The following is a 26,862-nucleotide window of genomic DNA, read 5'->3' as shown; positions in this document are numbered from 1 at the left end:
GCGGGCGCAGGGGTCTCGCGCTCGTGCAGCTCCGGGCTCTCGCGGGGCCGCTCCGAGAGGCCTGCGGCGCCAGGGCCCCGGTGGGGGGAATCCAGCAGGCTCTCCGAGTTCTCCAGGATCTCCTGGAGCAGCCGGCGCTTCTGATACTCCGGACCTGCCGGGGACCACACGGGGAGGCTGCATTCGAACCCCGGTCCCAGCACTGGATGACCCAGGGCAAGTCGCTCTGAGTCTCATTTATGTACTCAGCCAGCCTTAACCTACGGCCACCAATTGCCAAGTACTTAAGCAATTCCCCAATACTAACTCATTTAATCATTTTAATAACCCTATGAGGTGTATGCTCTTATTTAGCCTCCATTGTGCAGATGAAGAAAAGGAGGCTCAAGAGAGGTAAAAATCACTTGCCCAGAGTCACTCCGCTGACCAAGGGCAGAGCCAGGACTGGCATTCAGGCTAGTCTGGCTCCAGAGTTTATGCTCTGTATGGTCACACTGGTCTCTTTCCATTCTCTTATCTGAAAAACGGGCCCAATCATACCTATTTCATAAATACTAACGGAAGGATTAATCGGGTGAAAAAAAAATGCCTGTAATAAGCTGAGCTCAGTGCCTGGCACGTGGTAACAGCTGTTGCTATGACCACCCAAGGGCGGAGGCAGCCAGCCAGGGTCGCTCTTCCTTGGACCAGCAGGGGGCGCACTGTGATGGGAAGCGACTTAACCTCCCAGGCACAGATCTGCGTTCCGCGATCTTCCATCTAGTCTCCCTTTGGTCTTCCGGCCGCAGCCAGAATGTTTAGAAAATACAAATCTAATCGTGCCACTCACCTTAAAACCCTCAGTGCAGGCAGCACCACTCCCCAACCCTGATGGGCTCCCACCGCTCTATCCAAACGCAAAGTCTGTATCAGAGCCAGGGGGTCCTCCTTACTCTGCAGCCCCATTTCCCAGAGAGAAGAGACAGGCTGGAGTAGGGGAGCCTCTGATACCCCGCCACAATCTCAGCATGAGTCCCCTTGTGCCATGCTTGCACCCATCCCTGCTTGCACCACGCTCCACAGATTCTGGAACTCAAAGGCACTTGAGCATCTCAGCTTTCCAACAAGCAAAGAAAAAGTGTCCCCCCGCCCCCGCCAGGACCTACCCCTACCCCGTCCTGCCCCACCCCTCCCTGGTTGGCCCTACCTGGCTGGTAGAAGTCTGGAGCCAGTTCCCTGGCCAAAGTGCGGGCAATGTTGGACTCTTGGTTGGCAGCCAGGGCAGCCTGTTCTGCTGCCTCAGCTTTGGCCTTGGCGTGACTTGTCCTAAGGAGACAACATGGTGGAGACTCAGGATCCCTCCAGAGAGCTAGTCCTCTGCCCTTCCTCCCCAACCCACAAAGAGACACTCTGGACAGAATTTTCATTCACTCCAGCTGTCAATGAGTATTTATTGAGCCCTGTGGTCCAGAGTGCTGTGCATTCCCCAGACCACTTCCTCTTCATTCTAGGCACACAGATGGACTACATTTCCCAGCCTCCCCTGCAGTTAGGTGTGGTCAGGTGACTGGCCAAAGCATTGTGGGAAGACAGGATTATGCCATTTCCAGACCTGGCCCACAGAAACCCCCCTGTAATCCTCTTCATCCTCTCTTTTCCCCCTGTTGCTGGTAAAATGCAGAGGCCAAGGCCCAGAACAAGGAATTTAACCTCATTTGTGTCACAGATCTTCCTGGCATCTGGTGACACCGCTGGACCCCTTCTTGGAATGTTTTAAAATGCACAAATTACACAGGATTACAAAGGGATGCAATTATATTGACACACTGTTATCAAAATATTTAAAGGGACAAATTTGTAATATAATAATGTCTATTCTTCTTTATTAACACTTTAAACAAAAAATCTAGCAGGTCTATTAACTACCATGATTTAAAAGTATAGATTAACATAAAGAATATTTCAAGGATACGTGCAACAACAGTAACGTGACATGAAAATATATGTGATTTCTATTAGCGACAAAGTCAGAGATACTGCTAAAACTACTGTTGATTTATTGCCAACTTCCATAATTGAAGAAAATACTAAATTTCAGTTAGAGGTTAGTAAAAATAAAGATGTATGGGATCAGGCTGAAGCTGGACTCCAGGTAAGACCACATCCCTGCTTGGCTACTTCCCTGTCCGATTCTGTGTCTCTCACTCCCCCTCTCTCCTGAGAGCACTTGCTCCATAAATCGTCTGCACAAGGATCCTCATCTCAGACTCAGCTTCTAGGGAATCTAACCTAAGGCAGCATCCAGGTTCACGGACTCCCTGATTTCTCTCCACAGTACTGCCTGTGGACCCCAGGTTCAGAAACACAGTGGAAGGAATTTGGGTCCACAAATGATTATTGCATAGAGCAAAGTCCCCCCCCCCCGCAGCCCCGCAAAGTCCCATATTAAATGTGGAACATTTAAGCATTAAATTTAAACATTAAATTCAGCAAGCCTTAAATGTCTACTGCGTTAAGCACCTGAAATTTGGGGGATGTTTATTTCAGTTTGTTTAATCTAGCCTAACTAGGAGAAGTACCTGTTAAAATAGTAACAGCCCCACCTACCAGTGGGCAGTTTTAAAGGAATTATGAAGATTATCTCACGTAATCATCATGGTGCCTTAGAAAGCTGGTGCTGTTATTATTTTCCTTGTTTTACGGAAAAGGAAACTGAGGCACAGGCAAGGTAACTTGCCCAAGGTCACAAAGTCTTTAAGTGCAGGAACTGAGATTTTGAACCCAGGCAAGATGATTCCAGAGCCTGTGCTGCTCTGAAGCATGTGCCATGCTTGGCCAGGAGCTGGGATTCCTGTGGACAAGACAAGCCCCTCTCAAGTGAGGGAGATGGGCTGGAAGCAAACAACCAAAATTATTTAATACAATGTAATTAAATAAAAAGTGCAATTGTGAGGGGGCTTCCCTGGTGGCGCAGTGGTTGAGAGTCCGCCTGCCGATGCAGGGGATGCGGGTTCATGCCCCGGTCCGGGAGGATCCCACGTGCCGCGGAGCGGCTGGGCCCGTGAGCCGTGGCCGCTGAGCCTGCGCGTCCGGAGCCTGTGCTCCACAACGGGAGAGGCCACGGCAGTGAGAGGCCGGCGTACCGCAAAAAAAAAAAAAAAGTGCAATTGTGAGAAGTACCATAAAGGAAGAGTACAGAATGCGATGAAAATGTACAACAGGAAGATTGATATAGATCGGCGGTGGAGGTGGGGATTAGGCAAGGTTTCCTGGAGGATGTGACATTTAAGTTGAGACCTGAAACTGACACATCAGTTGGCCCATCAGAGGTGACGTGGGGACAGTGAGCCAGGTAGAGGGAAGAGCACGTGCAAAGGCCCTGAGAGGGAGTAAGAGCTTCGTGCCTTTGGGGAACTGAAAGGTCAAACCAGTATCCCCATGGGCAGATGAGTCAGTTCCTCAGAGAGCTGATTTGCGTGTGTCTCTAGCATGGAATTGGGCCCACGATAAGGGAGATAAATTTTACTAAGCTCCCTCCAAGTGCCAAGCCCTTTGCCTACATTATCCCTTTCAATCCTCAAAACTGCCTGGGAGGTAGTTTTTACTGTCTCTATTTCACAGGTGGGGAAAGTGAGTCTCAGACAGGTACCTTGCTCAAGGATGCAAAGTAACAGTTGACACAAAGCATTTACTACATATCAAGGGCTTTATAGAAATTACCCCACTATGTGGTAGATGTTATCACCATCATCCCTCTTTACAGAGGAGAAATCCGGGGCATAAGAAGGCTTCAAGGATCCCACCAAACTTACCCAGCCAGCAAGCGACTGCGAGTTTTCAAACCAAGGCTTTCTGAGATCTAGAGTCTGTGCCCTTAACCACAGGCTGTATCTCCACTCCATAATGAGCAGTGGAGTTCAAACCCAGAATTGTCTGATTTCTAAACCCTTGCCCTCTCCACTGCCACAATAATGTTTACTGAAGAAAAGAAAATTTTACTGAATGAAAGGATACATAAATGAATGCATGCATGCACACGTACACGTATGTACGCGTAAGCGGGAAGCATAGGAAGTAGTTAAGAGCATGGTTTTGGAATCGGCCGTCCTGGATTCCAATTTTGGCTCTGCCAAGGCTGGGGCTAGGGTGCAAATGAGGCATTCACCTCAGGCTCAAAATTTAGGGATGCCAAAAAACTCAGTAATCCAGATAAATAATACTCGAATGCCATATTTTTAAAAGTCCAAACTAATGCAAAAATAATCCTTGATGAGCAAGCTGTGAACAAAATTTAAATAAAGGCCAAATCAGACCCTGCATTTGTATGACTCTCCTCACTCGCCCCCCTCCCCTAGTCCCGACCCCACTGGGACTCCAGGACCTTGGGTGAGTGGCTTTGCCTCTCTATGCCTCAGTTTCTACATCTGTAGAATAATAATTCTGCCCTTTTGGAGTTGCTGTGAAAACTACTGAGAGGCAACACATGAAAGTGTTTAGCCCAGGATGGGGCTGAGTGATGCTGATGATGGTGATGATGGTGGTGATGGTGGTGGTGGAGAAGGAGAAGGAGGAAGATGACATTTGTGACATCAAAATCCAGTGTGGAGCCAACAAGGAACCTACTGTAGAGCACAGGGAACTATACTCAGTATTTTGTAATAACCTATAAGGGAAAAGAATCTGGAAAAGAATATATATATATAATATGTATATACATACCTAGATATATGAATACATATACACATACATATATATACGTATAACTGAATCGCTGTGCTGTACACCTGAAACTTACATGATATTGTAAATCAACTATACTTTAAAAAATTTTAAAACCGAGTGTGGTACATGCATATCCCCAGACTCATATTTGCCTGTACATGGGTATGTGTGATTCAAAGATCTAAATTTTCAGAGACACTTCCCTGGAAACCTGAAACCCCAGGTTGGGGGAGGAGGGAAAGGGCTGGGCAAACCCTCAAACTGAGAAAATGTCCTTTTTTGGTAATGTGAGCTGGATGAGGCTTGTTTCCCGGTGCCCTGGGAAGCTGTGTTGCAGGACTTCTCAGGCCAGAATGGCAGCCTCCACACTGAGCCCTGGAAGATTCTGGGGGATCAACGGTGGACCCTCCAGGGCAGCCAGAACAGGGGTCAGAGGGGAGTGGCCACACAGCCCAAGGCAATAAGGGCTGCTGGGTTTAAAGGAAGCATACTCCTCTGCCCACATCCATCAATCTGACCAACTGAATACCTTATTAGCTCCCCACGCAAAATGCCTCTGATTTCAGGAATAGCTCCCCAGCTCCCCAGCCTTCAAGCCAGGAATCCCAGCGTCTCCCACACCCCCCTTCCTCATCTTTCAATATTCACAGACAACAACCGCCAACTCCTGTCTCTCCTGCTCCCTCTATAGCTCTTGAATCTGCCCATTCTCCTTTCTTCTATCACTCCTCCTGCAAGGTCCCCCACTCCCATCTGTAGCCTCCCTGCCCCCAGGCTCGCTTCCTACAACCAATTACATGCAGCTTGCTTAACCCATACATCTCCTGGCCTCACCTCTTGCTGAAAATCTTTGCAAGGCTTCCTATTGCGCTGAAAATAAAGTCCAAACTACTTAGGGTGGCCTTCAAGGCTCTCCAAATTCTCGGCCCGAGGCAGCCTTGATGGGGTATATCTGGCAGCTTACCAGGGCAGGCTGAACTGCTGTGGTCCAAAGGCTATCTTCTGGTCCAGTGGCATTCACAGTGTGGTCCATTCACCAACCCCCCAGCCCCTCATCATCCAGGCACTTGTTGAAAATGCAGCTTTGGGGGCTCCACCCCAGATCTATTGAATTAGAATTTCTTAGGAGGAGCCCAGGAATCTGTATTTTATAAACCTCCAGCTGCTTCCACTACTCATTAAAATTTGAGAAGCATGCACTAGTCAGACAGAGAGAAAATCCAGCCTCCTCTTGGGCAGTTCCCAGCCTGCTCAACCCCCAGGAGCCTTGAGTGGCTCTCTTCAAGCACCAGGATCCCTCCCTGAGTCCAGGTCCTGCTAGGGAAGCGCAGGAACCATTTCTTTTCCTATGACCACTTTGATGTTTCTTGGGGAGGGTCTCCTAGGATGGCTCTGCCCCTAATGGGGAGAAGGGAAGGAGAGTAACTGGGGCACGGGGTGGGGCAGGGATCAGTCACCCTTCTTGATTTCAACAGATTTTCTTTCGTCAGCAGGGTTAAAAATAGGGCTGGTGGTGGTTCAGGGATGGGGCAGGGCAATAACCCAGTGGAAGCACATCTGAGAGTATCCAGCCCCACCCCCTGACTCCTTTGCCCACCTAACCGCCCCATTAGATCTGGCCTTGTTGCCCAGGTGTCTCCATCAGGCCACCGATGGCTGCATTGGGCCAAAGGGAGACACCCACAGGATGTACCCCTGACTCCTTTGCTCTGGTTGTTCTCCCCTCTGGAATGTTCCTTCTCAGTCCTTCCACCTCCCAGCCTTAAAGGGCCAGCTCAAGACCCACTTCAACACCCAGATTCATTCATTTCATACAACTTTATGGAGTGCCTACTATGTGCTAGGCACTATTCTGGGCACTGTGATTACAACAGCAAACCAAGTGTCCAAAACTCCCTTGTAGAGCTCACATTCTACTGCAGGGGTCAGCAAGTCAGGGCAACAGGCCAGATTTAGCCCGCTGCCTCTGTACCACCTGTGAGCTAACGATGCTCTTTATATTTTTAAAGGTGTGGGAAAAAACCCAAAAGAGTAATTTTATGACGTGAAAATTATATGGAATTGAGATTTGTGTCCATATAAAGTTTTATTGGAACAGAGCCACACCGATTTGTTTACTATTATCTAGGGTTAAGTAGTTGCCACCGAAGTCCGTGACCTGCAAGGCCAAAAATATTTACCGTCTGGTGCTTCACAGGAAAAGTTTGCCCACCTCTGTTCTAATGCATCCACTCAACAACGGTCTCTTCTACTACTCTTACTAATAATATTAATCTGTTATTGGTTGAGCACTTTGTGCCCAGCTCTGTGCTATGGCCACAATTACACATATGACTTCAGTGAGGTGAAGTCACTTTCTCAAGGTCACACAGCTGGAAAGTGCACCTGCCCATTACACTGAACCGCGGCCTCCCTGGCACTAACTAACTGGGCCAGGTGTTCCACGTGCTGGGACCAGGGATGGGGAAAGATCAGACCCAGCAGCCGCCTGAGGAGCTCACAGCTTAATGCAGCCCTGCCAGCTCAACTACGCCACATCTCTGAAAATCAGTGGATGGACAGGGGCGCAGAGCAAAGCCTTCAACTGCATGGGGGTGTGGCTAAGAGGGGGCAGCTCTGGCTAGGTTGTCTGGGGTCAGGTCTCGGCTCTTCTCCTTATACCCTTGGGCAAGTCTGAGCCCCCTGAGCCCCAGTCTCCTCATCTGTAAAATGGGGATAATAACAGCACCTGCCTCAGAGAAACAGTATAAGGAGTAAATGAATAAACAGTCATATGGCCCTTAGAACAGTAGCCAGGACACAGAAAGTGCTATCTAGGTGCTTGTTAATAAAATATATAAGCAGCACAGTTGTTTTTAGACGACTGAAACAAAAGACCTGAACGTACTTAATGTCACTGATTTGTTCACTTAAAAATTTTTCAGAAATCCATCAGAACAAGGAGCCCATGGTAGGTTTGGAGGACAGAGGCAGATAATCAGAGCCCCCAACTCAGGCCGCTGCCAGCCTCTCTGAAGCTGCAGAGGTGGTTGATAAGGGCAGTGCAGCCAAGTCTTCCTGAGGGGATGCTTCAGATGCCACCACCCTGTCTTCTCCCAAAATAGCCCCTCGCCCCTAGCTCTGGCTGGCTGTAGCCGTTTCCCCCCAGAACAATCATGGTCAGAGTAAACTCGAGGAGGAACCACAGGTGGGATGTCCAGCCACCTGCCCAGATAGCTCCCTGGGAGAAAGTTCCCCTGCCCTCCAACAAGGATGTAGACAAGGGTCCAGTCTTGCCTGGACTGTATCCATTTGGCAAACATGTGCTAAGCCCTGCTGGGAAACTCTTCACCAGAGGGATTAAGGGTACAAGTTCATGTCCATCATATTCTGGGTACCTGACCTTTGCTCTCTGGCCTCGGTTTCCTCAACTGTGAAATGGGGTTAATAACATTTAACTCACAAAATTACTGGGAGCCTGAAATAAGATTGCACAAAAGTGCTTAGCATAAACTGAGCACTTAACAAATATTAGCTATCATTATTGTTACCGTTTTTGTTATTATAATGATGTTTACCAGCAATTCCCTTCCAAAATGCTAAGGGCTGCCAAAAAATTGGGATTTAAATATGCATTTGTAGAAGGATATGTCATGTAAACATTGTTTCAAGGTTCACCTACATTGTAGCATAACTAATGCTTCATTCCTTTCTATTGCCAAATAATGGTCCACTGTGTGGATAAACCATATTTAGTTTATCTGTTCATCAGCTGATGGACTGTTTCCACCTTTTGGTTACTATGAATAATGCTTCTATGGATATTCACGTAGAAGTTTTTGGGTGGATGTGTTTGCATTTCTCTTGGGTATACGCCTAGGAGTGGAATTGCTGGGTCATGTGATAAGTCTTTTTAACCTTTTGAGGAACTGCCAGACTGGTTCTGAATTGAGTGCAACATTTTACCTTCTTCCAATAACATATGAGGATTCCAATTTCTCCACCTTCTTGTCAACACTTACTATTATCCATTTTTAAATTTTAGTCACACTAGTGATTTGTGAGGTGCATTTCATTGTGGTTTTGATTTGCATTTCCCTGATGGCTAATGATGTTGAGCATGTTTTTATGTGCTTAATGACCATGTATGAATCTTCTTAGGAGAAATGTTTATTTAGATTCTTTGCCTGTTTTCAATTTTTTTGTCTTATTATTGAGTTGTAAAAGTTCTTTATATATTCTAGATACAAGTCCCTTATCAAATATATGATTTGAAAATATTTTTCCCATTCTGTTGTCTTTTCACTTTCTTGATGGTGTCCTTTGAAGCATAGAAGACTTTAAGTTTAATGATGTCCAATTTATCTATTTTTCTTTTGTTGCCTGTGCTTTTGGTGTCATATCTAAGAAAGCTTTGCCTAGCTCAACGTCCGAAGATTTACTACTATATTTTATCCCCAGGGTTTTATAGTTTATTTCTTACATTTAGATCTAGAAACATTACTTCTAATAAGAAAAAATGGGAAATAAACTAAGGGTTCGTACCTCCCTAGGAGATAGGCACCACAACCATTTTACAGATGAAGAAACTGAGGCACAGAGAGGTTAAGTCACTTGCCCATTATTATTATAATGAACATTAAGCCAGACATGGCCCCTGCTCTGGAAGGATGTAGAGTCTGGTCAGAGAAAAGACAAGGTGAAAAGTTTTGAGAACAAACAGAAGGCTACAGGGCAGGAGAAAGCCCATGTGGTGGGTTACATGTTCATAATTTGTATTTTGTTATTTTTATATTCTATATTATAAATATATAAAATATGTAGGAAAAATAATATGGTTTCATCATCAAAAAAATTGGAAAATAAGCAGACGTTTTTGAAAAAAGAAAAATTGCTGTAAATATTTTGGTATTTTGAGGTGGTTAAGAACACTGTTTTTGACTGTGGGTGGCTTACATAATTCTCTGTACTTTGATTTTTTTCCATCTGTGAAATGGGGCTATGAATAGCCCCTGCCTCATAGAGCTGTTGGGATTATAGAGTGAATGTACATAAGGCATTTAGAACAGGACGTGGCACATAGAAAGCGCTATGCAAGTGTTTGAAAATTTTAGAAAGTGAATTTGTTTTAGCTGAAGTGGAGGGGCATGGTTTTGAGTCTAGGGGGCTGTGCCCCCCTTCAGGCCCTAGGTAGGACCTTCCGACCTTGGAAGCCCAGCCTGAAATCCCCAGGCCATGGCGGTGACCTGTTCCAGATCACGTTTTACAGAAACCTTTCTCCCCTTCTTGAGAAAGAGCCACCAGCCCAGCTGGGAAGGGGGCTCACACTCACCATGTGTGGGTGGGTGACACCCCTTCCCCCCCTCAGCCTCTAAGGGGGAGGCAAAGTAATGAGTTGCTGTTTACTAAGCGCTAACTATGTGCCAGACACCTGATCTTTGTGGTCGGCTGAATAATGGCCCCAGAGATATCCAGGTTCTAATGCCTGGAACCAATGAATGTTACCTTATATGGCAAAAGGGGCTTTGCAGATGTGATTAAATTGAGGATCTTGAGGTACAGGAATTATCCTGGATTATACAAGCAGGTTCTAAATGTAACCACAAGTGTCCTTATAAGAGGGAGGCAGGGGCAGGTGGGACCACAGGAGAGGAGATGATGTGATGTTGGAGCAGAGACTGGAGTGATGCACTTTGAAGATGCAGGATAGGGCCCCAAACCAAGGAGTGGGGGCAGCCACCAGGAAGTTGAAAAGTCAAGGAACTGGATTCTCCTGTCAGCCTCCAGAAGGAACCAGCCCTGTCAACACCCTGACTTTATTAGCCCACTGAGACTGATTTCAGACTTTTGACCTCCAGAACTATAAGAGAATAAATCTGTGTTGTAAGCCCCCACGTTTGTGGTAATTTGTTACAGCAGCAACAGGAAATTACAACAACCTCTGTGATCTCATGTCATCCTCAAGACAACCCACCGTACAGGAGAAGAAAGGAAGGCTCAGGAAATTATTTGCCCACGGCTCATAGCTAGTGAGATCCAGAGCTGGCTGGAACGTGGTTCCAGATCTGTCTGGCATCAGAGCCTTTGCTGACCCACGCATCTGCTACACACTTCAGTTAAGCCAGTAGAGCCCAGCAGCTGGGACTGGCCACAACCACGCCTCTTCCCCCCGGGGCGTGGGCATCCCTAGCGTTCATCCTGCCTATCATAGAGCCCAGGGCTAGTAGTTACCAGCAGTGATACCCTCAACTTCCCCAAAGAAAGGTTAGTCAGTTGGAACCTGGGAATTGCCTGGCTGCGTGACTAAAGTCTGGCTGTATTTCGGCAGCCAGTGAAGTGACAGGGAGGGGATCTCAGGCCTTGCTCCCCCCGCCGCCCACATAGGACTGGGCCCTGCAGTCCAATCTGGAACCCAGGTCTCAGAAGTGAGGCCTTCTCTGGATGAGTTGGCTGCACTGGGAAACTTCCTTTTTAAAAAGTCTACACCAAGGACTTCCCTGGTGGGCCAGTGGTTAAAAATCCTCCTTTCAATGAAGGGGACGCGGTTTGACCCCTGGTCGGGGAACTAAGATCTCACATGCTGCGGGACAACTAAGCCCATGCAACGCAACTACTGAGCCTGTGCACGCTAGAGAGAAGCCCGTGCGCCACAACTAGAGAGAAGCCCGCGCGCTGCAACAAAAGACCCTGCATGCGGCAACGAAGATCCCATGTGCCACAACTAAGACCCGATGCAGCCAAATAAATAAATAAATATTTAAAAGTCTACGCCAGATTTTAAAATCACATTTTTGAATTATGAAAAGAGTAACAGTAAAGCAACAGCACTGGGAATCCCCTGTGCTAAAACGATAGCTATGTTAGCTTTTGAGCCTTCTTTTCTAGCCTTTCCACGTGTACATCTATTTTTTAACAGAGCTGTGAACACAATAAAGATTCAATTTTGAGGGCCAGTTTTTAAGAGCATGGAATCTGAAGTTATGCTACCCAGGTCTGAAAACCCTGACTCAGACATTAGCTGTGTGACCTGGGCAAATCACTTAACCTCTCTGTGCATCCATTTCTTCTTCTGAAAAGTGAGTGTGGCAGGAAGATTTTTCAGATGCCTCCTGGTATTCATACCCTTATGGGATCCCCTCCCCTTGAGTATGGGCTGAACTCAGTGACAGGCTTCTAACAAAAAGACTATGGCAGCGGTGATGGGATATCACTTCCATGACTAGTTTACAAAAGATGGTGACTTTGCTCTTGCTAGCAGACTCCTGCTGGCTTTGACGAAGCAAGCTCCCATGTTGGGGAGGCTCACGTGGCAAGGAACTGAAGGCAGCCTCCCGCCAACGTCAGCAAGGAGCTCAGGGCCTCAGTCCAATGGCCCACGAGAAACTGGATCCTGCCAACAGCCACGTGCGTGAGTGTGGAGTGGATCCTTCCCCAGGGGAGCCTTCAGATGGGATCAAAGCCCCGGCCGACACCTTGACTGCAGCCTCATGGGAGACCCCAAGCCAGGGGACACAGCTCAGCCACGTCCTGACACCTGCCCCACAGAAACTGCGAGATAAGAAAAATGTGTTGTTTCGTGCTGCTATGTTTGGGGATAATTTTTTAGGCAGTGATAGACAACTATTACAAATGTGGATAATAATAATGCCTACCACATAGGGTTGTTATGAAATTTAAAGGAATTAATATACAGAAAGCACTGAGTGCACTAGAGAAGTTTAGCTTTCACTATCATACATTTTTCACTCATAATTTTTCACGTTTCCATAGATTCGTGTTTACCACTTCAGACTGCTCAACCTTTTTTTCTTTAGAAATTTAACATCTACATATCTTTGTGCTATAGTGCTTTCCCTCCTGGGAATCTGGCCAACTGACATACTCAAATTGTGCAAAATGACACACGTACAAGGGTATTTACTGCAATCCTGTTTGTAATAGCAAAAGATTGGAAATGAAGCCAGAGCAAGAAGTGGGGAAGTAGCTGATTAAATTATGGTCTAGTCATTTGAAGAACAATTCTTGTTGAGTGCCTACTGTGTGCCAGCACTGTGCTCAGATATTGGCATGTATTATTTCATTGAATCCTCACAGTATTCTCTAAGGTAGACATCACTACCAATTCCCATTTTACAGGTGAGAAAACTAAGGATGAGAAGGTTAGATAAGCCACCCAGTTCACACAGTCAATAAACGGGGAAAGCCAGGAATTCCAGTGTGGTGAACACCAAAATAAGATTAATATTAAATAATTTTTAATATGAATGTTGGAGTTTTCGTTAATATTGGTGTCAGACGACCTGGTTTCAAACCCCAGCTCCTCCATGTCCAAGTTGTGTGACCTTTGCCAAGTCGTGGAACCTCTCCAAGTCTCGGTTTCACCATCTGTAACTCGGGTTAATAATAGCACTTAGCTGCCCCTAGAATTATTGTGAGGATCAAGTGAACTGTGGCATGTGAAGGGTATACTCATTTGATCGCGACAAGTATTTACTAAGCACCTAGCGTGTGCCGGGTCCTGGGCTAGATCTAGGGGCACAGCAGTGAACAGAAGAAACTCACCTCCTAGAACTTACAGACTAGCCTAGCATGCCTCCCTGTGCATAGTGGGAACCCCATCAATGGTAGCTGCTATTTTTGTTACTATTACTTAGAGAGTGATTCTTCGCCCCAAGGGTTGGGCTTCCCACCTGGGTCTACTGGGATCGCCCGCAGACAGCCCACTGACCTGGCTCTGGGTGTGCTGTGCTCCCCGCCTCAGCCCACCCCGCCCACCCGGTGAGCCAGCCGGCCGTGGCATCCCACAAGGCCCAAGTCAGCAGACATCTCCTGTCTAAATAAGGACAAGGCGCACAGGAGAGCTTTCTGAGCTGGAGGAATGTTGACAGCTGAGCCCTCCCAGCCCAGCACCCTCCCCAGCCTCCGGCCCCTCCCCAGGTGGTACTCCGCTGCGGCATTCCAGTTTTTCCCAGAGCAGCCCCCAAGGTCCCTGACACCCCCCTTCACCCCCCAGGCTGCTCTGAAAACCGATTAAGGAGCCTTAGGAAGGAATTCCAGGCAGCTCCATCTGCTCCTGGGGGCTGGCACCCCTGCTGCCACACGGGGAGGAAGAAACCGCGGGGAGGGGCCGACCCCGGCCCCAGCCCTGGAAAATCACATCCCTTGCTTCGAAAAGCATTTCCAGAGATTTTATTTGGCCTCAGGCACTCTGTCAGGTGTGAGGGCCCCAGAGGAGATTCCGACCACGTTGCTGTCTTCCTCTATCCCCAAACCATGTCACAGCAGTCACGACTGAGACAAGTCCATGGCTCCTGGTGGGGTGGGAAGGGGGAGACACATCTAGCCCAGAGCACGGGCTCAGGGGAGACCTCTTAGAGAAGTTCTTGCTGAGGCAGTGGCTGAACGGGGGAGCTCTGGCACCAGATAACTGGGGTTCCCATCCTAGCCCTGCTTCTTCCTAGCTGTGTGACCTTGAGCAAGTTACTTTACAGTTCTGTGCCTCCGTTTCCCCATCCGTGAAATGGGAGAATAACAGCACCAACCTCACAGAGTTGGGAGAACTAAATGCGTGGGTATTTGCAAAGTGCTTAGAGCAGTAAGGGTCGGGGGTGGGGGGGTCACATCCTCAGGATCTGTTTAGGGTGACCGGAGAGCTTATCATTCAAACCAGGGCACCTGAGGGTGAAAGGGGGTCTGTTTATAATTATACCCAGCGTGATCCAGGGCGATCTCAGGCACACGAGGCAACGTGGTCACCCCAGCTTTGACCACACTAAGGTGCCAACTGTCACCGACAGCGACTGTCTGTCACCTTTGTAAGCCAGCCCTGCAAGAGATGAACACCATACTCAACACACAGCAGGTACACACAAGAGCTGCTGAGGTTTTGTTTCCAACAGGTCTGACTTTCAGATTTCCCAGGAAGAAAAAATTACCCTTACGATGAAGACATGTAAAAACGAGACTTGAGCTAGAGTCCAAGGAAAAAATTAAGGATTTCAATGCATTAGTTAAGAGATATTTATTGAGCTCTTTATGTGGGTCCATGCCTAGGCCCCGGGGTGGTGGGGTGAAGGGGGAGGGGAAAGGGGGAGGGGAAAGAGGTGTCATAAGGAAGCAAAATAAAGAAGTAAAGGATTCCATGCCTGGTGACCAACCATGGCTGGTCGGGTAACAAGGAAGCATTTGGAGACAAGATTCAAGATAGAACAGACACCATCAGGGAGGGGTCAGGTCTTGGGTGGGCCTGAGGGATGTGACAAAGGGAACCGACCAAATGCAGAGCAAAGGCAGAGAGGTGGGCAGGAAGGGGGCCTGGGGCTTGGGAAGGGCATGTCCTGATGGCTAAGAACCAGGTCTTGGACCAGAATCAAGGGCCCAAGTCCCATCTCCACCCCTTATGCACTGGCTTACCCGTGGCAACTCACACGATCTACTTCGTCTCACTTTCTGCAGCAATAAAATAGAGCAAAGGATACCTTCGCTCTTCAGGGCTGCCCGGAGACCAAATGAGATGCCTGTGAAATTCCGTGCAGTTAATGGCACATTGCAAATGTAGAACGCTACATTTAGAACACTAAATGTACAATGCACTACAAATGTAGTGCGCTCCACAGATTTTTGTCTGTTTTGTTCATTGATGAATCCCCAGCACCAAGAGCAGGGCCTGGCCCACAGCAAGTGCTTATTAAAAATTTGCTGAATGAATAAATGGCAGCCATTATGACTATTATTATCATAATTATTATTCAGTGATAGGCCTGGCTGAGCTGGAGCAGAGGAAAATAAAGGAGCTTTTTACAGATGTGGAAGCAGGCCGAGACAGGTGAAGGGATTTGCCTGAGGTCACACTGCCAACAAGTCCCAGAGTGGGAGCTGCCTCCGTGGCCGGGCTCTTCAACTCTACCTCCTCCCATCGTCCCTGCCTGCCTGCCTTCTACAGACATTCCCTGGGTGCCTACTAAGTGCAGGCCTCTGACAACATAACAGGGATATGAAGAAACTTAAAATCAGAGTTCTGGCCATAAGGCGCTTATAGACCAGTAGAGAAAACCTATAGGAAAATAATCTAGTTGGGAAAGTTCAGGCTTTTTAAAATGGGAAATCCAGAAGAACAGACATGGTAAACTTGCCTGCAGAGGAGAGCTCTGAGCTATAGCCTGAAGCAAAGTAGGGATGGAGAAATCAAGCCTGATACTAAACATGTACTGGAGACGGCCCAGGCAAGCTCTTGACAGGACACTGGTAGCTGAGATCAGCCACTGTGGCAGTGTCTACACCATGGAAACTGGCAAACTCAAGGAAGCAGGGTTCTCCATCTCCACCCGCCACCCACCAGACCCTCCAAGAGCTGTTGAATCAGCACATCACTTCACAGAATAGACATGAGCTAGAAAAAAGCTAACTGTCTCAGCAGACTCAGATCCTTATGTTTTATCTCCTACCTGGGCAATTTCTCTCCCCTCCCCCTTTGAAAAACAGATTACTAGCTTTTTTTGACAAAAAGCACTTGAAGTCTGCCGTCTCTGACCTCAGGATCTCCCCTCCCTATTTATCACAGGACAATTCTCGGAGCGGGTCTCAGGCGGCATCTGTGGAAACCTGCGCTTTGCTCTCTGAAGGAGTTAGGGGAGCTGAAGGGGACCGCTCCACGCTGTGCCCAGGCATCCTCTCTTCTTCCTGCATGTAGTCCTGGGAAAATGACCAAGTCTTATTTTAAATTCTGAGGCTGTGGGCTTATTTCCATGTCTGTGTGAGCTAGTCAGATGGAGAAGAGAAGAAAGAAGCAAGGAAAGGGTGGTCTGAATAGAGGGAACTGCAGGAGCCAAGGCACAAAAAGGTGTTAAAACACACACAGACACACAGACAGACACACACCGAGTGTTTACGAAGCTGAGAAAACTTTAGCCTGACAATGTCGTGAGTGAATGAAGAATGAGGACGGAGGCAAATGATAAAGAGCCTTGAAGGCCACGTTCACTAAACATCGCTGAGACCAGATAGCAGTTCACCAAACCCCTTTCCTCTGCTTCCTGGGCACACACCCGGACTGTTTCCCAGCCTCCTTTGCAGGAAGGTGTGGCCACGTGACTAGATTCTGGCCAATGGAATGTGAGAAGACATGATGTGCCCTACTTCCTGGCCAATAAGAACCTTCCACTGCCTCTTTGCGGGTGTTTCTCCTTTTCGTTGGCTTGATGCCGAGAGCACTATGATCTTGGAAGCTGTATGTTGAAGATGGCAGAGCCACAAGATGGAAGGAGCCTGGGCCTCTGAATCATGGCTTGGAGGAGAGCTGCCCACTGAGAAGGGTACCCATTTTGGATTTTACATGCGTGAGAAATAAACCTGTACCTGATCTGTTCTGTGTCTGTGTGTTTAAATGAAGGGATGGAAGAGGATGAGGAGAGTAGCAATGGTACTCCTGTGCTCTTCCTCTCCAGTCTGGGGGACTCCTGTTCCAATGTTCCACCAGCAAGCTTCAGCCCTGAGGTAAACCGTCTGCCACAGGAGGCAAGAGTGAGAGCAGGACACCTGCTTTCCTTGGACAAGATTCAGGAAGGCGCTGTTAGTCTCAATGTCCATCCCTCTTTCGTAAGAGCCCCTCAGGCCCACTAATGAATCAGTCACTGCCGAGCATTTAGTGAGTGCCTACTGTGTGCCTACTCCAGAACTCCAGAGTCTAGTTGCTCTTCTAAAGACTGGCTTTCCTTCCCTTTCAGGCTCTGGAAAGAGGGAGAGGAGAAATCTGTCCTTCAGGCCACTGACTCAAAAGCTTACTACTGACAGGATGAAAAATGATAGGTGGTACCAGGACATTCATCAGATAACATTGTTCCTTTAAGATTCAAAGTCAACCATCCTGATTTCTTCAATGAGAAAGTCTCATTTAATGTTTATATACCTTTAGTGAGTCTTATATTCCATTTTTTTTTAACAGAGAGAGAGCAGAGCAGCAAGCAGCCTTGATCTGAGCTTTTAGTGAGCAACCACACTGGGGATGATTTAACGATGTTTTGCTTCACTGTGTTTTTCTCTTTTTCTTGTGCGTATGTTTTTCTGGTTTTCTTTTGGTATTGTCTGGTTGTGGTTTTGTTTTTTCCGCTAACTTCTCTTTACATAACACTGCATTTCTATCTATGGTAATGACCTAAAGACGCTTTATAAAAATAAATTTAGGGAATTCCCTGGCGGTCCAGTGGTTAAGACTCGGCGCTTTCACTGCTGTGGGCCCAGGTTCGATCCCCGGTCGGGGAACTAAGATCTTGCAAGCCGCGAGGCGCAGCCAATAAATAAATAAATTTAGGCTTAAGAAAGTTAAGGATTTTTAAAATAGTAAGGAAATAATAATCCCGAGGGTACATGGCTGTGGCACAGCTCGGGAAGGTACATCAGTGACTGGCATTTGGGAAACGCTGCCTTACCCCACGTGGTCACGCATCTGTGCCTTTGCCCATGCTGGTCCCTCTGCCTGCTCTTCCGTGCTGACCGCACTAGGCTACCCTGGCCTTGGTCCGGGCTGAAGTCATCTCCCAAAGAAGCGGTGGTAACAATGTGCACGTGGCTGGGGTGTGGGAAAGGCCAAGCAAAAAGGCAATTCTGGGTCTCTGTTTTTCCCCAGAACAAGGCAAGGACGGTTCAGTGTCCCAGGACACGGAGACCAACAAAGGGCAGGGACATGCCCAGGATCATTCAGTACGTCGGGACAGCCTTCTCACCCTCCTACAATGTGGATGGGAAGATAAGAAGGGACAACCACTACAGAGAGACTTTGACCACTAATTGCATTTGGGGGAATTTATTCTACAGATATACTGATCCATGGGTGAAATAATGAATGTACAGCTTTATCTCACAGGGCAAAGTTCTGGAAACTACCTAAAAAATCATGTGCAACGACAGGGGCTGATTAAGTAAATGCTGATTCAGCTACATAACGGAACACTACGTGGGAGTTAAAACGGATAAGGTTCTTTGGGCTTCCCTGGTGGCGCAGTGGTTGAGAGTCTGCCTGCCGATGCAGGGGACACGGGTTCTTGCCCCGGTCCGGGAAGATCCGGAGCGGCTGGGCCCGTGAGCCATGGCCGCTGAGCCTGCGTGTCCGGAGCCTGTGCTCTGCAACGGGAGAGGCCACAACAGGGAGAGGCCCGCGTACCACAAAAAAAAAACAAAAAAAAAAAACCGGATAAAGTTCTTTATTTGGAAAGATCTGGAAAACTCTCTGATATATACACACAGCAAAGAGAAAAAAGCAAGGTTCAGGTGAATATGTATAATACGCTACCTTTTGTGGCAGAAAGAGGAAAACAGGAATCTCTGCATTTGCTTACATTAGGTGGAACCATGGGAAGTTGCTGTTTTGTAGGTCAAACATTAAGTTTCACCTTAATATAAGCATAAAGTAACTGGAAGGAAAAGAAAAAACTGCAGGTAACAGTTGACCGGGGTGGAGGTGGCAACCAGAGGGGAACAGGGAAAGAAGTTAAACTTTACATTTTTGTCTAACTGTGAGGACCTTTTAAAAATGTAAAGGAAGAACTAATGAGGCTCCAGGGCCAGCTTTTCACGTGGTGCTGGTCTCTATTTCCACCCCAGCTGGGGTGCCCGGGAAAAACTATCTATGCCTGGGCCCTACAGGGGTGGGGGGCTGCCCGGGTGAACCTCTGACCAATTCCCACCGAAAGGACCCACCCTGTGGCATTTCTGACCCTACCTGGTGGGTCAGAGCTCAGAGGACCCTGTCCTTGGCCAGGCTTCTGGCAAGGCTACCTCAAGTCCTGTGGGGTTACGGGGGTGGCAGTGGGCTGCCGTGACCTTGGGGTAATACCCCCTTCCTAGATAGGGTTGCGTGGAGCCGGGGCTGATGGGACGAGCCCATAGGCAGTAATGCGATAGCCCTCACGAGGGATGTGCTTGGCCAAAGGTGGCTTTAGAGATGGATCCTCACTGCAGCCCCTCCCTCCTCTCTGTGGTCCCACTCTACACCCCTCTGGAGACGAGAGGAGACAGGCTCTCCCTGGGACGATGGAAACACCTAGGGGACCCGGCAGAGAGCTCCCACCGTCTGCGGTCTCTGATTCCTCATTCATCAACAGCGGAAGGAATCACTGAAGCAAGAGGAAGCATAGTTATAGTAATAAAAATGACAACTGCCACTACTGAGTGATGGCTGCGTGCCAGGCACTGTGGCTAGTACTTGACGGGACTATATCATTTTACCCTCACAACACCCTCACCAGTAAGTACTCTATGAATTTCCACCATATTCCACAGTTGGGGAAACTGAGGCTCAGGGAAGTGACCTGTTGAAAGAAACAGTGTTATACGATCCTAAAACCCATGCTCTCGATCACTAAATGATGTCTGTGCCTCTGTTTCTCCACCTGGAAAATGGAGAAAGTGATGAGATTTGAAAACAGGGGCTGAGGAAAGGGGCTGGAGACGTTTAGACCAGTGAAGACTGCCAGAGGCATTAAGATCACAATCTTTACATCTCCGCAGGGACGTCCAGGGCAGGCATTGCTAACCGCTCAGCAAATATCCATTCTCTCCTTCTTTCCTCCTAACAGAAGCCTACTCTTGTTCAGGGAAGGCCATGTGACCCACTCTGGAGAAGGAGATGAACGTCCCCGGGTGGGCTTCCTTCCCCATCAAGAGAAGCTGTTGCATTCCGACCTCTGCCCTGGATGTGGAGGTGAAGCTAGGGGCGCTGTGACCACCTTTGAGGACAAGGACAGAAACTACATTCTAAGCAGAGCAGGAGGGAAAGACGGAGGGGGGCGTCCCCCGGGGCATCTTGGAGCTGCCACGTCAGCCTGGCACTGCCTCTCTGATCTTCTTCTGTGAGAAGACATAAGCCTAGTGCTTAAGACAGGTTCTGTGACCTGCAGCTGAACACGTTTCTAACCCCCAGAGTCCCCGAGGGCAGAACTGGGACCAACGAATCAAGCGACAGAGAAGCAGATCATTCTCCTAGTTTGAGCAAATCTAAAAGCCAAAGCTGTCCAAAGTTGGCCTGGACTGGCTCAAGAGGTGGTGAGTTTCTTACACCTGGAGACACAGAAGCAGTGACCGAAGGGCCGTTCGGCAAGGATGATGGGGAAGGCATTCTGACCTTGGCCGGCGCTGAACCAAATGGCCTTGCGTACTTTTATCATACCCACTTTGAGAGGTGAGGAAAGGACCCCAGGATGTGTGCCCAGTTATGTGTGGCAAGGTTGATGCCCTACAGTGACCTGCAAGGCCCCAGCGAGGCAGGGTTTACAACACTTTCAACAAGGAGGGAAACGGTCTATCTCTGTGCCGTCCGACACGGTAGCCATGGGGCCCTTGCCATGTGGCTCCTGTGACTGAAGAAGAGCACTTTTAATTTAATTTCAATTCATTTCCATTTAAATTGCCACGTGTGTCGGGACTTCCCTGGTGGCGCAGCGGGTAAGACCCCGCGCTCCCAATGCAGGGGGCCTGGGTTCGATCCATGGTCAGGGAACTACATCCCACATGCATGCCACAACTAAGAGTTCACGTGCCACAACTAAGAAGCTGGTGAGCCGCAACTAAGTTACCCGCCTGCCGCAACTAAGACCCCGCGCGACCAAATAAATAAATATTAAAAAAAATAATAATAAAAAAATAATAAATTGCCACATGTAGCTAGTGGCTCCCACATTGGCAGCGACCTGTCCCCTTCCCACCCCTGCACTCTCTCCGGCCTCTTATACTACTGTCTTCTCTCAGTCCACGTCAGCCACGCTGGTCTCCTTGCTGCTTCTAGAACATTCCAAGCACATGCCAACCTTGGAGATTTTTCCTGACTCTGCCCTCTACTGGGCTGCTCTTCCCCCAGGTACCCGGTTGGCTAACTGATTCAACTCCTTCACGTCACATATTTAGAAAGGCAACCTGCCCCCTCCCATGTGCTCTAAAATTTATTTATTATGTCTGCTGTGCTGTCTCCCCAGATAGAATGTAAACTCCATGCAGGCCAGGATCTTGAAGTTTTCCTCCCTAAGTGCCTAGAACACTCCCTGGCACGCAGTAGGTGCTCAGTACATATTTGTTGAATGTGATTGAAAGCTTAACTGAGTCAAATGGAGGGTGCCTCCCCTTACGAGATGTTGGAGACCTAACATCAGTCATTCAGCAATGCTTCCTGAGCCCCACATACGTGCTGGGTGCCATGCTGGGTGCTGCCACCTGGCAGTGAACGCAGCCGACAGGGGCGCCATCCTCTGGGAGTATACAAAGTAGTCGGGAAGACAGAATGAGTAGGGACAATTGTCGGGGTGGCAGGTGAGGCCAGGGCACACAGGAAACATGTAACCGGGAACCCAGACTAGGAAAGAGCTCAGAGCTTCCCTGAGGAAGAAACATTTGAGCGGGGTGAGGCCTGATAAACGAGGTGCTAGCAAGATCAAGAGTAAGGGAAAAGCATCTTAGGCACATGGAATAGCACATGCAAAGGACCATGGGCAGGAAAGAGAATGGCCCTTTGGAGGAACTGAGGCTGGAGGTGAGTGATGGGGAGACTGGCGTGAGATGGGGCTGTTGTGGTAAGCTTGAGCCAGGCAGGAAGGGTCTTGGGGGCCAAGGCAGGGGAATCTGAAATTTCTCCTAAGGGCAGACACCCCTGCTGCCCACATCACAGCCCCTGAGTCTACCCCCACTTTCACCCATTGCTTTGCAGGACAGTTCCACGTACAGGAAGATGCCCTGGTACTGCCAGTGTCCCACCCAAGCTTCCTGAGTTCTACCCGGAGCCTGCTCTCAATGCTGCAAGAGGCCCCTTCACCCCGACCCCAAGCGCAAGCACACCCGGAAGTGCAGTGGATTTATGCCCCTGGGGGAAATCTTCAATGAACAGGGGACTGGAGCCAGTGGATAATGCTTTGCCCACCTACCACCCCCGCCCCTGCTCCATCCTCCAGGTGCACAATCTCGGGTGTGTTCTGTACCGAGGTCGCAGCCCAGCCCAGTCCCTGTGGCTGCCGTGACGCCTCGATAACACACATTTATATTGGCTTTTCCTTCTTCCCTGTCTCACTCGACCCATCCACTCCCTCTCACCTCCTCCTTCCTGGCATCACTTCCCAAATCAACTTCCTGCACCCAAATCCTTGTCTCAGGCTCTGCTTTCAGGGGAAACCAAACTGAAGACGCCATGAAGGTTTTGCTTACTAGAGCGGCGTGGTCACGCTTAACATTTTAAAATCTCACTCCAGCTGTTGCATGGAGAGTTTAGGGCAGAAAGAGCTGATAAGGGGCCCTCACAGTGGGGCAGTGTGAGGCACTGGTGGCCAGCTCTGGGCTGGAAAGAAGAGGCTGGAGATTCTAAGGGATCCTTGGTTGCCCCTCAAGCCCAGACGCTCGGCAGCAAGGAGGGGTGATGTAGAGGCTTGGCCTCCGCCAGCCTGTCAGCAAGAACCAGCCTCACCAATTTCCATCCCGCAATCCCCACCTGGCTCCAGAGACCGGTTACAAAGGCGCTATTTTTAGAGAGCTGGGTGTTTACTTGAAGGATTTAAAGACTGGGCTTTATTTTTAACTCCTCTCCCAATGGCAGGGACTCACTGGTGTGGACTTAGGAAGTCAAGTGGAAGTTGGACTGGGCTGTGGAAACCCAGGGGAGGGAAACAGCCTGCACTTGGGGAAGGACAAAGCTTGGAGGAAATGCCTGCTGGCCTCTCGGAGTTCCACCCGCCTGACTCTCCGGGTAAGAATGATGATAAAACTGGCCTCTCCTTACCGAGTACCGAGACCATGTAAAATCCTCCACACACATCATCTCATTTAGTCCTCATCACAAGAGTGAGCCAGGCTGTTACTGTCCCCATTCTACAGACGAGGAAAGTGAGGCTCAGGAAGGACCAAGGACACGAGGCTGGCAAGAAACAGGGGGATTCAAGCTTCAATTTCTCCACCTCCCCATGCTTTCAACCACTCTGCCATACAAAAGGATGGCCAGGCACCAAGGTCAAGGCACGGAATATCAGACTGGCAGAATAGTAACCTGAAATGTCGGAGCTCAAAGACTTTCTCTTCCAGCAGTGGTTAAGGGGGTAGAGTCCAGATCAGAGAATTTGAAGCCCTGTTGTATCAGTTACTTGGGGACTTTGGGCTAGTTTCCTCATCTGTGAAATGGGTTAATATAATAGATAGCACCTCCCTCATGAGGCCTAAATGAGATGATGCATATAAAGGGAATCAGCACAGAGCCCGGTACCCAGTAGTGAGAACAGGGCCCTGACCTGTGCCCGGCCCCCTAAGTGCTTGATCCTCTCATATGCCCAAGAATGGACCTCTCATGATCCCCATCTTAGAGATGAAGAAATGGAGGGACAGAAAGTTTGTGGGGAAGTCACTTGCCCGCAAGCCTAGCAAGGGTCCAGGACCAGAAGGCAGGCAGCCTGACCCTGAGTCTGAGGCCTCAAGCGCTTACCCTATGGTCCCCACCATTATTCTCACTGATACCGTTATCCCAACACCCTGTGTCCAGGCCCTTCTGGTGATGACCCCTGAGTCCCTGGCACTGCTGGGGCTCAGCTCAGGTGCCACGGTCAGGGCCAAGCACTGGCTTCACATGGTCAGACCTTCCACTGGGACATGGGGAAACCCTGGCACTGGAGGAAAGGGGAATTTTTCTCGCAAAGGTGCAGGCTGTTTGCCTGTCTGTTCTCTGACTGCTGTTTAGGCTGAAATATCAAGCTGGAAAGGTTCCAGAGTCAGACTGAAAGCACAGTTTACAGGGCTGGGGGTGGGGGAGACAAAATGCTCCTTTCTACCTCCCGGAGACCTGTCCTCTTCCGGGATGACCTAGTAAATGTGACCCCGAAACCAACTGAGGTTTCAGAAGAGCCTCCCACACTCTGCCCCCTGGCCACGCTCCTCTCTCACTGTCCCTTTCTAGGCCTCAGTTTCTCCATCTGTAAAATGAGCACATTGGGCCATGTCCTTTGACCGGCTTTTTCTGAGGACTGATGGGAGTGATGCTGTCTTTTCTCTGCTTCTCCCCTCTCCAAGCTTGGAAGGCCTGCCTCCCCCCAAAACACTGCCTCACAGTTCGAATATCTCCCTGCTGCCAGGGACCCAGGCAAGATCTTCTCTCTCCATAGACCACTCGGCTCAGAGGCAGCCTTAGAGTCACAGCTGCCTCATGTATATCATGAGAATCCAGCTCTGACAACTCAGGAAATTCCATTCATCCCAGTCTTCGGTCTCTGGGAACAAAGGGATTTTGTCCGTCTGGCAATTCTTGAAGGACAGATGTGATGGGCGGCAGGAATCCGGGGCTGGGGTCCTTCCCAACATTTTGAGGCCACCCCCTGAGAGTTTAATCCCCCCCTGATGGAACCGCATATTCAAGAACCTCTGGAGGTGAGCCAGAAACAGAACAAGGAAAAACTTTTGCCTCTGTGGGCCTGGGCAGTTGACGGTGATCACTGGGTTCACGGAACACGTGACTGTCCTCAAACAATTTGGCAGAGATGCAAAAGGATGATAATCGTGGTATTGGTGGTGGTGTGAGGAAAACCGCGCTCACACAACTGTACGTTGTCGAAGGGGGTTATGAATTTGGTGCGGCCCTTTCGGAGATTAACTGGGGTTCTGCTAATAATTAAAATGCACATTCTTTTTGACTCAGCAATTCCGCTTCTAGGAATTTAATCCATAAAAGTACATCTGTGCAAAGCAAGGACAGGCAGAGACATGGGGGCACCGCAACAGGCTAATGACTTGACACGCCTTGCAACAATTATTCTTAAATATCTATTTAAAAAAATATGGAGGGGCAGTGGGACCTTTGACAGGGGTGATTTGGATTTTTGCTTGTTTGTGTTAATCCACTCAAGAGTACCACAGACCTTGTCAGGGGAGACCACAGAATCTACATTTTGACCGTGAACGTCAAGAGTCAGTCCCTTGCCAAGACCTGGGCTAACGGCATTATGTTCCCAATGCATTCTGCTGATGCTCAAATATCCCTGATAGGATGAGGTACCTGGCTGAGCCATCCCTTTAACCAGCTTCACGAGCAAGAATATGGGCCAAGGATGTTCAGTGCAGCCTCGTCTGTCATTGTAAAAACATGAGATGGTTTCAATCTCCATCAAGAGAGATCTGGCTAAATAAATCATGGTACATCCGGACTGTGGAATATAATGCAGTTGTTAAAAAGATTAAGGCAGTACGTGCACAAGATGAAAAGATCTCAAAACATATTAAGTTTAAAAGCAAGCTGAAGGGCTTCCTTGGTGGCGCAGTGGTTGAGAGTCCGCCTGCCGATGCAGGGGACACGGGTTCGTGCCCCGGTCCGGGAAGATCCCACATGCCGCGGAGTGGCCGGGCCCGTGAGCCACGGCCGCTGAGCCTGCGCGTCCGGAGCCTGTGCTCCGCAACGGGAGAGGCCACAACAGTGAGAGGCCCGCGTACCACAAAAAAAAAAAAAAAAACACAAACCAGAATAGGTAAATGGAAGGATGCTATAAGTGAACTGTTAACAATGGTAACTTCAGAGGTGCAACAGAGGTAGAAGTAGAAAAGGGGTTTTATTGCTTTTTATCTTCTATTATTCTGAATTTCCTTAAATTTTAGCACGTATGTTTTTCTGAACAATGTAAAAAAAGAAAAAGAAAAAAAAGAGGAAAGAGAGAAGTTCACTATCTCAAGTGGCAGAAACTGTCCTGGATAAGATCAGACTCTGGGGCCGGAATTATAGTTCCATCACTTACTAGCTATGTGACTTGGAGCATGTTTTAACAATCTCTGTGTGCCACAGTTAGAATTAGATGAGTGAATTTAGCTAAGCATTTAGAACAATGCCTGCTGCATAGTAAGTTCGAAACTCCTTAACCTGGCATTCAAAGCCGTCCTCACCTGGTGCTAGGCTGCCTTCCCGGGCTCATCTCTAATCTCTTTCCCCACCCACACCAGCCCTGCCAATGACTCATGGCTCCCAAAACAAACCACACACATTCCTACCTCTGTGGCTTTACCTGGAATGACCTTTCTCTCCCTCGTCTCCATCTGCAAACTCCTAAGCAGAGTCACCCATCACCTGCAGGGAATCTCCCAGACCACCTCTGGGGCAGTTAGTAATTCTTTGCTCACTTGTCCCTCTAACCCACCACTGACTGTGTCAAATCCCATTCTGTCTTGGCCACTAGGCTGTGAGTCCCCAGAGGA

The 26,862-nt window shown here is 48.7% G+C and overlaps 1 protein-coding gene across 1 annotated transcript in view; it reads right to left on the bottom strand.

Annotated features, from left to right (window-relative positions):
* JPH2 (junctophilin 2) overlaps window positions 1-26,862 on the bottom strand; it is a 62,039-nt gene that overhangs the window by 2,953 nt on the left and 32,224 nt on the right. The window contains 2 exon segments of the mRNA XM_024746807.1: window positions 3-154; window positions 1,187-1,305. Of these exon segments, the coding sequence (XP_024602575.1) occupies window positions 3-154; window positions 1,187-1,305 (271 nt within the window).

Source organism: Neophocaena asiaeorientalis, unplaced genomic scaffold (assembly GCF_003031525.2).
Source record: "Neophocaena asiaeorientalis asiaeorientalis breed wild unplaced genomic scaffold, Neophocaena_asiaeorientalis_V1.1 scaffold132, whole genome shotgun sequence".
Taxonomy (NCBI): Eukaryota; Metazoa; Chordata; class Mammalia; order Artiodactyla; family Phocoenidae; genus Neophocaena; species Neophocaena asiaeorientalis.
Note: the sequence above shows the minus strand (reverse complement) of the source record. Positions and strands in the feature narration are given on the sequence as shown.